This window comes from Delphinus delphis, chromosome 2, assembly GCF_949987515.2.
Source record: "Delphinus delphis chromosome 2, mDelDel1.2, whole genome shotgun sequence".
Taxonomy (NCBI): domain Eukaryota; kingdom Metazoa; phylum Chordata; class Mammalia; order Artiodactyla; family Delphinidae; genus Delphinus; species Delphinus delphis.
Window position 1 is genome coordinate 98,028,791 of NC_082684.1, and position 17,788 is coordinate 98,046,578.

Sequence of the window (17,788 nt, forward strand, 5' to 3'; positions counted from 1 at the left end):
AGATTACACTTTCTTCACAAGTGCGCACAGAACATTCTCCAGGATAGATCACATCTTGGGTCACAAATCAAGCCTCAGTAAATTTAACAAATTGAAATCATATCAAGCATCTTTTCTGACCACAATGCTATGAGATCAGAAATCAATTACAGAGAAAAAAACGTAAAAAACACAAACACATGGAGGCTAAACAATATGTTACTAAATAACCAAGAGATCATTGAAGAAATCGAAGAGGAAATCAGAAAATACCTAGAGACAAATGACAATGAAAACATGACAATCCAAAACCTATGGGATGCAGCAAACGCAGCTGTAAGAGGGAAGTTTATAGCTATACAAGGCTACCTCATGAAACAAGAAAAATCTAAAATAAACAATCTAAGCTTACACCTAAAGGAACTAGAGAAAAAAGAACAAACAAAAGCCAAAGTTAGCAGAAGGATAGAAATCATAAAGATCAGATCAAAAATAAATGAAAAAGAAATGAAGGAAATGATAGCAGAGATCAATAAAACTAAAAGCTGGTTCTTTGAGATGATAATCAAAATTGATAAACCATTAGCCAGACTCATCAAGGAAAAAAGAGAGAAGACTCACATCAATAGAATTACAAATGAGAAAGGAGAAGGAACTGACAATGCAGAAATACAAAGGATCATGAGAGATTACTACAAGCAACTATATGCCAATAAAATGGACAACCTGGAAGAAATGGACAAATTCTTAGAAATGCACAACCTTCCGAGACTGAACCAGGAAAAAATAGAAAATATGAACAGACTAATCACAAGCAATGAAATTAAAACTGTGATTAAAAATCTTCCAACAAACAATAGCCCAGAACCAGATGGCTTCACAGGCAAATTCTATCAAACATTTAGAGAAGAGCTAACACCTATCCTTCTCAAACTCTTCCAAAATATAGCAGAGGGAGGAACACTCTCAAACTCATTCTACGAGGCCACCATCACCCTGATACCAAAACCAGATAAAGATGTCACAAAAAAAGTAAACAACAGACCAATATCACTGATGAACATAGATGCAAAAATCCTCAACAAAATACTAGCAAACAGAATCCAACAGCACATTAAAAAGATCATACACCATGATCAAGTAGGGTTTATCCCAAGAATGCAAGGATTCTTCAATATACGCAGATCAATCTATGTGATACACCATATTAACAAATTGACGGAGAAAAACCATATATGATCATCTCAATAGATGCAGAGAAAGCTTTCGACAAAATTCAACACCCATTTATAATAAAAACCCTCCATAAAGTAGGCATAGAGGGAACTTACCTCAACATAATAAAGGCCATATATGACAAACCCACAGCAAACATCATTCTCAATGGTGAAACACTGAAACCATTTCCTCTAAGATCAGGAACAAGACAAGGCTGCCCACTCTCACCACTATTATTCAACATAGTTCTGGAAGTTCTAGCCACAGCAATCAGAGAAGAAAAAGAAATAAAAGGAATCCTAATCAGAAAAGAAGAAGTAAAGCTGCCACTGTTTGCAGATGACATGATACTATACATAGAGAATCCTAAAGATGCTACCAGAAAACTGCTAGAGCTAATCAATAAATTTGGTAAAGGAGCAGGATACAAAATTAATGCAGAAATCTCTTGCATTCCTATACACTAATGATGAAAAATCTGAAAGTGAAATTAAGAAAACACTCCCGTTTACCACAGCAACAAAAAGAATACCTAGGAATAAACCTACCTAAGGAGACAGAAGACCTATGTGCAGAAAATTATAACACACTGATGAAAGAAATGAAAGACGATAAATAGATGGAGAGATATACCAAGTTCTTGGATTGGAAGAATCAACATTTTGAAAATGACTATACTACTCAAAGCAATTTACAGATTCAATGCAATCCCTATCAAACTACCAGAGGCGTTTTTCACAGAACTAGAACAAAAAATTTCACAATCTGTATGGAAACATAAAAGACCCCGAATAGCCAAAGGTATCTTGAGAAAGAAAAACGGAGATAGAGGAATCAGGCTTGTGGACTTCACACTATACTACAAAGCTACAGTATTCAAGACAGTATGGTACTGGCACAAAAACAGAAATATCGATCAATGGAACAGGACAGAAAGCCCAGAGATAAACCCATGCATATATGGTCACCTTATCTTTGAAAAAGGAGGCAAGAATATACAATGGAGAAAAGATACCCTCTTCAATAAGAGGTGCTGGGAAAACTGGACAGCTACATGTAAAAATGAAATTAGAACATTTCCTAACACCAAACACAAAAGTAAACTCAAAATGGATTAAAGACCTAAACGTTAAGGCCAGACACTATCCAACTCTTAGAGGAAAACACAGGCAGAACACTCTATGACATAAATCACAGCAAGATCCTTTTTGACCCAGCTCCTAGAGAAATGGAAATAAAAACAAAAATAAACAAATGGGACATAATGATTAACTTAAAAGCTTTTGCACAGCAAAGGAAACCATAAACAAGACGAAAAGATAACCCTCAGAATGGGAGAAAACATTTGCAAATTTAGCAACTGACAAAGGATTAATCTCCAAACTTTACAAGCAGTTCATGTAGCTCAATATCAAAAAAACAAACAACCCAATCCAAAAATGGGCAGAAGACCTAAATAGACATTTCTCCAAAGAAGATACACAGATTGCCAACAAACGCATGAAAGAATGCTCAACAAGAATGCTCAACATCATTAATCATCAGAGAAATGCAAATCAAATCTACAATGCAATATCATCTCACACCAGTCAGAACGGCCATCATCAAAAAATCTACAAACAATAAATGCTGGAGAGGGTGTGGAGAAAAGAGAACCCTCATACACTGCTGGTGGGAATGTAAATTGATACAGCCACTTTGGAGAACAGTATGGAGGTTCCTTAAAAAACTAAAAGTAGAATTACCATACGACCCAGCAATCCCACTACTGGGCATATACCCTGAGAAAACCATAATTCAAAGAGTCACGTACCACAATGTTCATTGCAGCTCTATTTACAATAGCCAGGACATGGAAGCAACCTAAGTGTCCATCAGCAGATGAATGGATAAACAAGATGTGGCACATATATACGATGGAATATTACTCAGCCATAAAAAGAAACAAGATTGAGTTATTTGTAGTGAGGTGGATGGACCTAGAGTCTGTCACACAGAGTGAAGTAAGTTAGAAAGAGGAAAACAAATACCGTATGCTAACACATATATATGGAATCTGAAAAAAAAAAAAAAAAGGTCATGAAGAGCCTAGGGGCAAGACAGGAATAAAGATGCAGACCTACTAGAGAATGGACTTGAGGACATGGTGGGGGGGATGGGTAAGCTGGGACAAAGTGAGAGAGTGGTAGTGTATATATGGACATATATACACTACCAAATGTAAAACAGATAGCTAATGGGAAGCAGTCGCATAGCACAAGGGAGATCAGCTCAGTGCTTTGTGACCAGCTAGATGGGTGGGATAGGGAGGGTGGGAGGGAGGGAGATGCAAGAGGGAGGAGATATGGGGATATACGTATATGTATAACTGATTCACTCTGTTATAAAGCAGAAACTAACACACCACTGTAAAGCAATTATATGCCAATAAAAATGTTAAAAATAAATAGAGTAGCAAAAAAAAGAAAGAGGGAGAGCACTCAAATCAATAAAATTAGAAATGAAAAAGGAGAAGTTACAACAGACACTGCAGAAATACAAAGCATCCTAAGAGACTACTATAAGCAACTCTATGCCAATAAAATGGACAACCTGGAAGAAATGGACAAATTCTTAGAAAGGTATAAACTTCCAAGACTGAACCAGGAAGAAATAGAGAATATGAACAGACCAATCACAAGCAATGACATTGAAACTGTGATTAAAAATCTTCCAACAAACAGAAGTCCAGGACCAGATGGCTTCACAGGCAAATTCTATCAAACATTTAGAGAAGAGCTAACACCCATCCTTCTCAAACACTTCCAAAATATAGCAGAGGGAGGAACACTCTCAAACTCATTCTATGAGGCCACCATCACCCTGATACCAAAACCAGACAAAGATGTCACAAAAAAAGTAAACAACAGACCAATATCACTGATGAATACAGATGCAAAAATCCTCAACAAAACACTAGCAAACAGAATCCAACACATTAAAAGGATCATACACCATGATCAAGTGGGATTTATACCAGGGATGCAAGGATTCTTCAATATACACAAATCAATCAATGTGATACACCATATTAACAAACTGAAGAATAAAAACCATATGATCATCTCAATAGATGCAGAAAAAGCTTTTGACAAAAATTCAACACCCATGTATGATAAAAACTCTCCAGAAAGTGGGCACAGAGGGAACCTACCTCAACATAATAAAGGCCATATATGACAAACCCACAGCAAACATCATTCTCAATGGTGAAAAACTGAAAGCGTTTCCTCTAAGATCAGGAACAAGATGAGAATGTCCACTCTCGCCCCTATTATTCAACATAGTTTTGGAAGTCCTAGCCATGGCAATCAGAGAAGAAAAAGAAATAAAAGGAATACAAACTGGAAAAGAAGAAGTAAAACTGTCACTGTTTGCAGATGACATGATACTATACATAGGGAATCCTAAAGATGCTACCAGAAAACTACTAGAGCTAATCAATGAATTTGTAAAGTTGCAGGATACAAAATTAACGCACAGAAATCTCTTGCATTCCTATACACTAATGATGCAAAACCTGAAAGAGAAATTAAGCAAACACTCCCATTTACCACTGCAACAAAAAGAATAAAATACCTAGGAATAAACCTACCTAGGGAGACAAAAGACCTGTATGCAGAAAACTGTAAGACACTGTTGAAAGAAATTAAAGATGATACCAACAGATGAAGAGGTATACAATGTTCTTGGATTGGAAGAATCAATATTGTGAAAATGACTATTACCCAAAGCAATCTAGATTCAATGCAATCCCTATCAAATTACCAATGGCATTTTTTACAGAACTAGAACAAAAAATCTTGAAATTTGTATGGAGACACAAAAGACCCCGAATAGCCAAAGCAGTCTTGAGGGAAAAAAATGGAGCTGGAGGAATCAGACTCCCTGACTTCAGACTACAGATCAATGGAACAGGATAGAAAGCCCAGAGATAAACCCATGCACCTATGGGCAACTAATCTATGACAAAGGAGGCAAGGATATACAATGGAGAAAAGACAGTCTCTTCAATAAGTGGTGCTTGGAAAACTGGACAGCTACATGTAAAAGAATGAAATTAAACACTCCCTAACACCACACACAAAAATAAACTCAAAATGGATTAGAGACCTAAATGTAAGACCAGACACTATAAAACTCTTAGAGGAAAACATAGGAAGAACATTCTTTGACATAAATCACAGCAAGATCTTTTTTGATCCACCTCCTAGAGTAATGGAAATAAAAACAAAAATAAACAAATGGGACCTAATGAAACTTAAAACCTTTTGCAAAGCAAAGGAAACAACAAGCAAGACGAAAAGACAACCGTGAGAATGGGAAAAAATATTTGCAAATGAATCAATGGACAAAGAATTAATCTCTAATATATATAAGCAGCTCATGTAGCTCAATATTAAAAAAACAAACAACCCAATCAAAAAATGGGCAGAAGACCTAAATAGATATTTCTCCAAAGAGGACATACAGATGGCCAAGAAGCACATGAAAAGCTGCTCAACATCACTCATTATTAGAGAAATGCAAATCAAAACTACAATGAGGTATCACCTCACACCAGTTAGAATGGGCATCATCAGAAAATCTACAAACAACAAATGCTGGAGAGGGTATGAAGAAAAGGGAGCCTTCTTGTACTGTTGGTGGGAATGTAAATTGATACAGGCACTATGGAGAACAGTATGGAGGTTCCTCAAAAAACTAAAAACTGAATTACCATATAACCCAGAAATCCCACTACTGGGCATATACCCAGAGAAAACCATAATTCAAAAAGACACATGCACCCCAATGTTCATGGTTGCGCTATTTACAATAGCCAGGTCATGGAAGCAACCCTAAATGCCCAATGACAGACAAATGGATAAAGAAGATGTGGTACGTATATACGATGGAATATTATTCAGCCATAAAAAGGAACGAAATTGGGTCATTTGTAGAGATGTGGATGAATCTAGAGACTGTCATACAGAGTGAAGTAAGTGAGAAAGAGAAAAACAAATATATATTAACGCATACATGTGGAACCTAGAAAAATGGTACAGATGAACTGGTTTGCAGGGCAGAAATAGAGACACAGATGTAGAGAACAAACGTATGGACACCAAAGGGGAAAAGTGGCGGGGCGGTGGTGGTGTGATGAATTGGCTATTGGGATTGACATGTATATACTGATGAGTATAAAATGGATGACTAATAAGAACCTGCTGTATAAAAAAATAAATAAAATTAAATTTTAAAAAAAAGGAAGCAGGCACAAAAAAAAAAACTTTACCCACATGCAAATGATATCACATGCACCAGTGACGTACAGGATTTACCTCACATGAAAGACAGACAAGTTGTCTAAAATAAAATACATAAAATATTAAGAAGTATAACTTAACCATAAAATTTTAAAGAAGTAATGTAAACGTTTAACATTTGTGGAAAGGAAAGTGAAAGCAAACACACCCGGATACAGACAAAGACTCGGCCCTGGTCCGCTCAGCAGCCAGGCTGGGGCCAGCCCTCTGGCTGTGGTGAGTGCTCGCGTCCTGGCTGGCAGGTGTCCTCACATGGCCTCTCCTCGGTGCGTGCAACGAGAAGGTACAGGGAGCCCTCAGGTGCCTCTTCTACAGACACCGATCCTACTGGATCAGGGCCCCACCCTTGTGACCTTATTTGACCTTAATGACTTCCTTAGAGGCCCATCTCCAAATACAGCCTCATGGGGGGTTAGGACTCTACTCTATCTAACCTATGAGTTTTGGGGACACACACATTCGGCCCACAACACAAATTGTAAGTTTATCCTAAAACTCACAAGCATCCAGAACCTACCAACATACCCCATATCGTGCTTTCAGGGTAAGTAAATGTGCTGCTTACACTAGTGTCGGCTGCAGGCTGAGGAGTGGGCAGCTGAACCGCATACCTCCAGACATGGGCGGTCTGATCTCCAGAAGCTGAGGAGAGAAAGAGGGGAAATTACCCGAGGTGCAAACATGCACTGGCTAGGCTCCTGCTAAATTCTGTACCTGAGGGATTGCAAGTGACTGACTATACTTAAACAGCTACTTCTGAGACTATGTAATGCTACTGAGAATAGCAAAAGTACACAAAGATAATGATTATCTATAAAAATAACCCCCCTTCATCTTAGGGAGGAAAGCTGTGAAGGTTCAGAGAAAATTTACAAGTTGCAGATTTTATTTCCCATCTGGCCAACCTAAGAAAACAGAAACCCAAAATAACTCAAGGGCACGTTCCCATTCACTGAACCTGGATGCGCCCCACAGCTGGCTATGCAGCCCCTGGTACTGAGACCTTGCTATCACCAGCCAGGCCGCAAGGCGATACTTGGACTTGGGAAAAAACAGAGGGCAGGTGAGGGGCACAGGCAGGCCCGCAGACGTGCGAAAGGGCCACCTCCACTGCCCCCACGACAGCACTGTCTGAACCCCACCTTCTCTGCGTGGCTGCACAGCTTCCCCAAGGCAGCAAATGGCGGCACGTGTCTTGTGGCGTCGAATGGATTTAGTGCCTGACCTGCCCATCTCCTTCCGAGTCAGCATCCTGTCCAAACCCCCGTCTGGCGCTCCACTCTCCAGGCCACTACTTTATGTTTCCATTTCCCACTGCAGCTTCCTGACGTGTCTCGATTTCATCCCCTTCATTCCAGCCTGGTTGTCACTGGTCTCTGTCTCTTCCCAACCACAAAACAAATGGCCCACATAACTAGGTTAAACTCCTGGCCTCCTTTACTCCCCAGATGTTGATTCAGGCATCCACTAGCTCTGTGGGGGAGGCCTGTTAAAACTGGACCCTCAAAGGACCCTGCCACCTGACTGACTTGAGTGTAAGAGCACTGATTAGTCCCACTTCTGTCCTCTGTCCTGGGGTAAGCAGAACTGGCCCATGGGCCAAATCCAGGCAGCCACCCACCCTGTAAACACAAACAAGGGTCACTGCCCACTGCCATATCCCCTCATCCGTGCACCATCTCTGCTGCTTCCGTGGCAACGGAGCTGAGCAGCTGTGACTCAGACCGTGTGGCCTCAAGATGAAAACAGTTACTTCTGGTCCTTTACAGAAAAGCTTGCTGACCTCTTATCTAGACAAACACTCGTCCTTCAGGTTACCATCCGTGTCCCCAAAACACCATGGGGGTCCACAGGTGTCAGACAGTTTTATGGAAAAACTCAATATGATAAGGTGTCATTTTATTTTTTCTTAATTTTTATTTTAATTTATTTACTTATTTATTTTTGGCTGTGTTGGGTCTTCGTTGCTGCACACGGGCTTTTTTAAAAAAATTTATTTATTTTTGGCAGCAATGAGTCTTCGTTGCTGCACATGGGCTTTCTCTAGTTGCGGCGAGCAGGGGCTATTCTTCGTTGCGGTGCACGGGCTTCTCATTGCAATGGCTTCTCTTGTTGCAGAGCAAGGACTCTAGGTGCATGGGCTTCAGTAGTTGCAGCACACGGGCTCAGTAGCTGTGGCGCATGGGCTTAGCTGCTCCCCAGCATATGGGACCTTCCCAGACCAGGGCTCAAACCCGTGTGCTCTGCATTGCCAGGCAGATTCTTAACCATTGTGCCACCAGGGAAGTCCCTATAATCAAGGTGTTTTTAAACTACGTGAAATGAAGACAAACCCAAGGTACCACAGCTCTTTCCAGGAGAACTGCCTGGGAAGGAGTAAAGATGCGGGCCTGCAGAGAGCCCGACTCGGGGCTGCTAAATTCCTCATCTCTGTGCCGACGGCGTCAGAGAAGCGAGCACATTCCCACAAGCAGGAAGAGCGGGTGGCAGGGACGGGCTTTGTAAAAAGACCTCCAGGAGAACGTGGCCGAGTTCAAGTTGACATTAAAAGTTCACCTAATTTGCAATCCACTACTCATTTAAAAAAAAAAGTACCCCTCAGTATAGTTTTCTTTATTCATTTCTCGTGCAATTTGTAAAATGTCTACTAACGACTAACTTCTGTGAAAGGTGTGGCTAAGCCTGATGCTACTGATGAGAAAGGAATGATGACAGCTGTTTTCAGATCAGCAATAACCGTTCAATAAATAAAAAACCAAAATCAACATACCGGTGAGAGCCAACTGTTCTGATGGATGAAATTTAATGGAATTTACTGCAAAATAAAAATATTACAGAAACAGGTTTAAAATAAGAACATATCAATATTTATTATAATTATAGCATGTATTGCAAAGTTAAATTTAAAAACTAAAGGAACTATGATAGTTCAATATTAAATATCCTAATTCAGTTAAACTATGAATAAACACGTAAGTTAAAGAGAACAGAGGTAGTGCCACATGCCGGGGCCAAAAAAAAAAGAAGAGAGATACAATACAAAGTAACTAAATATGAATAGGATTAAATATTCTGCTCAAGAATAGGCTACACAGAAAAAGGATATTAATAATCTATTTTTTATACATAGGGAAGTCACCTAGAGTTAAAAATAAACCAGGATGAAAAAAGAAAACATAATTATAACAAGCAGAGGCAGATTACGGTGGTGCACACTGTTTATTGCCTACCCAGCTGCCCACAAGCCGACCCTTCCAAAAACCCAGTCTGTTCTGTTCCATAAGACTCAGGAACTCAGAGAAGGCAAGCCCCTGATGGCCTAGGGACGGTTCGGATCGGAATGGATCGGGACCAGATGAGAACAGTTATGATACCCTCCCAGTCTCCTCTCCAGATGCAGGAATCTGCCCAAGGTGTCCTGGGGAGGCTCCGGCCCCATGACAACACTGCCCGGAGACTGACCGGTCCTGAGCCTGCCTGCCTGCCAAGGAGCTCTCCTCAGGCAGACAACGAGAGGCTGGAAGGGTGGAGGTCACTGTTCCCAGTCGGCAGCTCCCTGTCACCCCAACACATGCCGACCCAAGGCACTGGAGAGCCAGCCCACACCCCCCACAGCCCAGACACAGGACGTACAGGGAGCTTCCCAAACCTCAGCAAGTTCTCTCTTCCACTAAGACTCTGTCAGGTACGCCATTAGATTGATACTTTTCTAAGAATCTGAAAAATGCTAGAAGATGCTCTTTTACCATTAACACTAGACCAGAGAGAACTGTGGGAAGAGCTGGTGAAAACTGTGACTGCCTTAAAAATGTTAAGTAGAAAATGCCCCAAATAAACACTACTAACAAACAGTATTAATGCTCCCAATTTCAACCATCAATTGTTACTTTCTGGTGTCTATGTGAACTCCAGCAAATCAGTGTTGCAAGCAGGAACATTTGTAATACTCACAGATGACCACAAGGTTTAAGTGAAGAACGCAGGCAACGTGCTTAGCCAAGAATCTGGCAAATGGTGGGCGCCAATGACCACCAGCTGCAGGGCCAGTTTATTCTCAGTACTGTTCACACAGACGTTAACAGCACAACATCACTACGTGGGGCGGGGGGACCCCAGCATGTGTGGGTGCAACGAGGCCTTAAAGCCCAAAGTCAGCGGGTCGGGCCAACCCACAGCCCCACCAGCAGCTTATTCACAGCACAGCTAATGTCACTCACAGCAGCCACATGAGGAATAGAAGAGAGGGGGCCAGAGACCACAGTTCCTTATAACAAGCTCCAAGATCGTGTGTGTCTAACAAGACACATGCCCCCACCCGGCCGGCTCCACTCGGCTCCCTAACGCCAGGGGTTAGGGGGTGCGTGGGGGGAAAGGGCACAAACCTCGGGCACCTCCTCTCTGGAGGCAGCTCCGCCAGTCCACAGGTGGGCACATTCTGCTCAGAGGACCCAAGAGGAAGGAGGCAGGCGCTAGGCACGTCAACCCACCTGCAGGGAGCTGTGCTGATTAAAAACCCCAGGGCTCCACACTCTCCTGTTACAGTAACTCAGTCACACAATCAGCACCACCAGGTGGAAAAAGCAAAAGCAGGGCGTAAACACGACAAAGACAGTGCCCAAAGCAGCCTGTGCTCTGCTCTCTCCTCAGACTCCTCTAAGTGCATGACAAGTCTAGAAAGAAACAGGCACAAACTCATAGCAACAGAGACGGAAGACAGTGAGAAGAGGCACCCGGGAAACGCCAGGGTGCAAACACACGGGTGACCACAGGGGGCCAACAGGACACAGGGGTGATGGCACCTGAGTGGACACGGGGGTGATTGCAGGTGACTGAGTGGACATGGGGGTACATTTCTAGACCGCCAAGTCCCACCAAATGTCCAACACAATGCTTTTGTAAGAAGACCTAAAAGACAAATCCTAAAGTCTTCCAGAGACAAATATCCAACTGCCTATGAAGGACCAAGATTCAAAAGAGCATTATTAGACTTTTAATATCAATTCTGAAAGCTATGAAAAAACAAGTCAGGGACTTCCCTGGTGGCGCAGTGGTTAAGAATATGCCTGCTAATGCAGGGGACAGAGGTTCAATCCCTGGTCTGGGAAAATCCCACATGCTATGGAGCAACTAGGCCCGCATGCCACAACTACTGAGCCCACACGCCACAATTACTGAAGCCCACATACCTAGAGCCCGAGCTCCGCAACAAGAGAAGCCCCTGCTCACCGCAACTAGAGAAAGCCTTTGTGCATCAACAAAGACCCAACACAGCCAAAAATAAATAAATTTATAAGAAAAAAAAAATTTTTAATTTTTTAAAAAGAAAAAAACAGGTCAGCAGAGCACTATCTTCATTTTCAAAGAAAAGTACTTCCTACATAGAAGACTATACTCGGCCAAACTACCCATCAAGTGTAAAGGTAAAATACATTCTTCAAGCATTTTACAGTCTCAAAATTTTTCCTGTAAGACCCTTTAAGAAGGAAGCTACTGAAAGACAGGCTTCCCTGGAGAAAGAGAAAGAACAGGGTCCAGAAGACAGGAGGTAACGGAGGACAGAGGTGGAGAGAAAGCCCAGGAGGACAAAGGAGGTAGACTGCAGGCATCTGTGCTACAGTCCTGGGCACCAACTGTCAGAGGGAGGGGAGGCTTCAGGGAGGGGCCAGAGTGACAGCAAAGGAACACAGACATGCAGGGAATGCCACATTTCAGGCAGATCTGCACGAAACAAGACCAAAATAAAAGGCCACTTTTCCCTTCAGAGGAAGCAAAACTGGGGATTGCAAGTAAGGTACGTGCTTGGGAGCTGTGAACTATATGGATGCAGCCACAAGTAGGTAAAACCTGAACATCCATTTAAATGGAAGTTGAGCCGTAACCATTTCACAATGACAAGGAGCACAGAGGGATGGAGGGAGGAAGTGAGCCAATCTCCTTCTCCTTAATAAGAGTCACTTCCTTGTAGAAAACTCCAAAATTAAGAAATAATAAGATAGACTAGTTTTTTAAATAGAAGAAAAAAGCAAACTATTTAAAACTGTTAAAAGTGGTCACCTTTTGAGAAGTGAAAATGAGGAGTGAGGAGGGATGAGCAGGAGACTGCTGTGAATTTTTTATACAGGCTGGCTAACACTTTAATGTTTAGGTTGTCTATTTAGCCTGTCACATCCACTGCAGGCAACAGCAGCCACCCAGACACAGACCTGGGGGAAGACAGTGGGTCCCAGCTGGAGGGGACGGCAGATGAGGCAGGAGTGTATGTGGGGCGGGGACATTCCATGTGGAAAGGTAGGAGCTGGTTCTCACGCTGAGGCGACAGGGACAGACGAGAGCAGGTACCCTAAGAGAAGGAGGAGCCTGGCCACGGTCCTGACAGGACAGCAGGTACTCCCTCCCCCAACAGGACGGAAGACACGCAGAGGAAGGGGTTTCACCCAAGTCCGTGGAGGCGGAGGGCGGACACCACTGCCAAGCCTGTCAGCAGGGGTGAGGGGTGAGTGAGCCGGGGGGCAGCGTGGCACATGGCCTGGAGCCGGGGCGCTGGGAGGAACAGAGACATCTGCCCACCAGTGCCCACAGGAAAAAGCCCCACATCCACACCCACCAGGATCCCAGGGGCTGACGCACAAAGCACCTCTGCACCGAGGACCCTCCCAATGGAACACAGTTCATGATGCTAGTGCACATGTTCCAGTTCCAAAGTGTGCACAGGTGGCCAGCTTTCTACGCCACCCTTGGGACAACGCTGTTCAGGGAGCTGAGCTGCCCCTTCGTGAAGCTCACACAGTCAGAGGCAGAGGCCTGGCCCTCCCTGGGAGAGGACGCTCCGTGGTCCCACTGCTCACCTGACCCCACGTGGCCCGTGTACTTGGCGAGGCTCCGCCCCGTCTCAATGCTCCAGAGCAGAGCCGTGTGATCTGCAAGATTGAAACGAACATGAGTGAGCTGCCGATTTTATGGTCTTTTTAATAAAAGAGGAAGATAAAAATTCTAAAACTGAGAAGTTACATCACCACCAGTACCTCGTGCAACTGTGCTCAAACTCCTCTGTGATCCAATTGATCCGAGAGGATAGGAGGCCGGTGACCCATCCGAGGCCACAGAACCAGCAGGGGGAACCTAGAGACCTGAATGCCTAGGCACTGTGCACTGCCGGCACCAGGCTGGGGACTTGGGACACAGGGGTCACTTGAGTCAAGGGCTCGTTATTTTGTTGAAATATTAAGACTTTTCAGAATATCAAAAGCTATATTCAAATGCAAGTAGCATCCAAATCCAGTTACAAATTATTTGAGATAATACATGCTCTTTGGACCTCTCCTCTCTGGGCACAGTAATAAAAAGATAAAAAGGAGACTTAATAAGGGAAACCTGAAACAAAATGCCAATTATCCAAGTGAGATTTCAGAAATATCAGAAAAGGGTCTCTGTATTCTTTTCTGAAACTGTAATTTCCAAAACAATCTGGGGTGCTCACATATGAACACAGTCTTAAACAAAAGAAAGAACTTTCTTCATCATTCTAATGACATTAGCATTTCCTATTTCCACTATAAAAGGTAGGAGCTAGTGAGTAACTTTTCACAGGCTGGCAGTCATTTTCCACAAGTGAGCACATTTTTAATTTTAGGAATTTTTTCCTGAAGGATTATTAGGTTACGCACCTTAACTAGCTCTCAAAAGCATCTCCTCTCCAATGAGGAGAAAGGGGGGGGTCTCTCTAACACCACCCTGGGGCTCCTGACGGCGGACTCCTCTACATGCTTAGGTTTCAACGCCACTCGGCCACTTCTGCTTCCAGGGCAGGCCACGGCTGCCAGCAGTGAGGCTGGTGTGGACTCACCGGCAGACGCGGTCCCCAGCACCACAGGCTGCGTCCTCGCCACACTGACGTCCCAGATGCCATCCCTGTGGCCGATATACTCCTTCACGAGCTGGCACACTGCCCTGGACGTGGTGGTCTTGAAGCTGGAGACGATCTGAAATTGTGATGGTAATGTACTGAGCGAATGTGTTTAAGTTAAAAAAAAATAAGACAGCATGTCTTGAAGATGCATAAATCACTGAATAGAAAATTTTAAATGTGCTCAACACAACATAGGTGCAGCTGGATCTCACACAGCAGGAAGAAAGTCCTTATGAAGGCCTCGGAAGAGCCCCACGATCCCCCCACTTCCAATGCTTGCCTACCTGTGTACCTTACACGTCCTCTCTCACAAATCCAAACCATCAGACAAAATATCCAAATTTTCAAAAAAAAAAAAAACTTAGGAAGGTATACCCCAAACCCTTAACGCTAATTATTCTTATTATTTGGGAACTTGTGCTTTTTTATTTTTGGTAATTCATACCAACCACATATTATCAGGAGGAAAAGAGTCCAAGGCAGGGGAGGAAACAAAAGACAACACTTGTAATAGATGAGGTTACTGAGCATGGGCTCGGCACCGGCCCTGCACTAGGAAAGGGCTGTCGCTCTGCTCCTGTATGACACAAACAGCAAATAATTCTCACTTTCTTTTATAAGTGCACGAGGAAGATGCTAATTAAACACAAAGAGTTTGGTTTCTAAACTGTCTAAGATAAAAGATGGCTTTTCAGCTTTTAATTAAATTAGAATAATTAAATTAATCAGAATACTGAAACCGTAAAATCAAGTGAAAAAGAAAAATGGGTGGTATTACAGAGCTGTTTTAAACACTGATTTATTAGCAAAGCCCTAAAAATGTATCTAAATTTATTTTTAGTATAAAGGCTTAAAACACAATCCACTGTTCCACCACCTCAGGATGAGCCTTCAAATGATTCCTGATACAGTGAAAGACTAAAACAGATGCACAACGGAGAGACCCACTCTTCCACAAGTTAAATAAACAGGGTCCACTGACTGGGTTTAAATTTAAAAGAAGGGCAGGATACAATATGAGCTTCCAAAAGAAAGAAGGCCTTGCTCAACCTCACACCCTCACCTTCCTCTTCCTTCTGAAAGCTCATATCCCACCCAATTCGGCAACACCATGCGGTCCCTCCACAAGGAAAAGTGCTTTTGTGCCTCTGGTGCCCTTCAGACGCCTTTAGGAGGGGCAGGGGCAAAGCACACGGTGAGCGGTGGGAAGCTTCCCAGACAGCACTGTTACGAGACACAAACCGCCCCGACTCGACCAGCAGAAACTGGGGTCACGGCCAACATTCCGGTCATGGCCAAGCCTCATGCCGACTGCATTTCCAGAGGAGTATGGGGAGAGGGCATGCAGTTGATGATACTGCGCAAACGGTCTCAGGTGCTGCTTCCAGGTGTCCGTCATACTCTGACCACCTATGAACTACTTTAAAAATGTGGACTCAGACACAACTGCAAAGAGGCCCACAAGACAGACTGAATTACTCCCAGGGAACATTTGTGATGGAAAAGCAGAAGGATGCTTCTGAATTATTCTGCACTGAGATACAACTTAAAGTGCTCTAAAAAACCAAAACAGGCTTTTTCACAGCAAAAGATACTTATCTTTATAAAAACCTGTGTGAACAATTTCACAAGTTCCTATAAAGTGGTTGGCCGGTTAGAATGTGGCGCTGTCCCAACAGGCCTTAGAGCTGAGTCCCAGGCCCCCAGGAAGGGTGGGTCTGCGGGGGAGTGAGAAGCCTTCCCGGCTCCACTATGAGAACTCACCCTGTGGCCAGGGCAAAACACGCCAGATCTCCATGTTCACCTTCACTCTTTAAGATGGGTGCACAGTGCTATGAAGATGGTTTTTTTCTAATCCAGATGAATTTTTAGTTTCTAAAATGACTGGGGCTTTAAATATGTCTAACACATTCTTTTAAAGCAATTATTGTACATATTTTTACCTTTGCCCAATTCTTAAGTTTTACTACTCATGGTAAGGGGTAACTCTATATAATCCTTTCTTCCTCTACTTCAGAAATGATCACAGGGAATTCCCTGGTGGCGGAGTGGTTAAGAATCCGCCTGCCAATGCAGGGGACACGGGTTCGAGCCCTGGTCCGGAAGATCCCACCTGCCACAGAGCAACTAAGCCTGTGTGCCACAACTACTGAGCCTGTGCTCTAGAGCCTGTGAGCCACAACTACTGAGCCCGCATGCTGCAACTATTGAAGCCTGCACACCTAGAGCCCGTGCTCCTCAACAAGAGAAGCCTCCACAATAAGAAGCCCGAGCACCACAACGAAGACCAAACACAGCCAAAAATAAATAAAATTGAAAAAAAAAAGGAATGATCACAAAGTTTTGGAATTCTAAGACCATACACTGTATACATAAACTGGAATAAACAATATAATTCAAAACAATATAACAAGAAGTTAGATAAGGAAGAACATAACCCCACTTGACATTTTAAAGAAGTACTTTAATGTTAATTTATTAAAAACTGCAAAACTACTAAGTGTAAGCTAGATAATACAGAATAAAAAAATTTTAATTAGCCACTTACACTCTAGAGTAATCAAAGGAAACACAAAAAGTCAGCAATATTCAGATTTTTAAACAACAAAAAATTACCAAAGACTTTCAAATAAGCAGAAATAGCGTAAGACTGAAGCTGCTCCTTGAATTGCAGTTCATCTCACTGTGGATATCATAAGTAACTTTAAGCTGAAGAGAGCAAATTGGAAAAGTAAAAAGCTAACATTAACTATAGCCTTCACAGCAGACTCACCACAAATTTCAACTTTTTTCTAAGGTTTAGCAAAAGTAATGTACACTCATTAAGGTTAGGTGATTAATTTATCTTTTGTTTATTCCAAATACTCCAACGTGGTGATGCACACAAAATTACCTCAAAATATTACTTCATAACAGTACTCCCCCATAGATAAATTAATTCCCAAATAATTAAATCTTTGCCACTTTAAGAATGTCAGAAGAAGATAATTTTTAAAAAAGCAAAATATGACAAATATCTCTATTTGCCTTGGACACAGACCTTCATTTCTTGATCATACTTAGAAAATTAAAGAAGCGGTGAACTAAAATGTAACTACAGCTCAGAACATAAGTTCCACTGCTTTATACCCATTTATTAGCTTCTCCAAATTCAGAATCTCCATATCAAGCCAAATAACAATACAAAATGTACTTTCCCACAAAAAAAAACCACACTAACACATAATGTATCAGCCGCAGTAACAAAGGTAACGTCCAGGTGTCTATGCACTGTGGCCACTTAACATCGACAATACTCCTTTTAAAAATTAGGTTTCTCTCTATCGCACATATGTGC

General features: G+C 42.5%; 1 protein-coding gene across 4 annotated transcripts in view; it reads right to left on the bottom strand.

Moving 5' to 3' along the window:
- Positions 1 to 17,788, bottom strand: part of WDR37 (WD repeat domain 37) — a 61,347-nt gene that overhangs the window by 22,613 nt on the left and 20,946 nt on the right. For all 4 annotated transcript variants that reach the window (XM_060005251.1, XM_060005250.1, XM_060005249.1 and 1 more), the window contains exons 6-9: positions 14,389 to 14,524; positions 13,391 to 13,462; positions 9,316 to 9,360; positions 7,111 to 7,187 (exon numbers count right to left, since the gene is read on the bottom strand). In XM_060005251.1, coding sequence (XP_059861234.1) covers positions 7,111 to 7,187; positions 9,316 to 9,360; positions 13,391 to 13,462; positions 14,389 to 14,524 — 330 coding nt within the window. The remainder of the gene's footprint in view (positions 1 to 7,110; positions 7,188 to 9,315; positions 9,361 to 13,390; positions 13,463 to 14,388; positions 14,525 to 17,788) is intronic.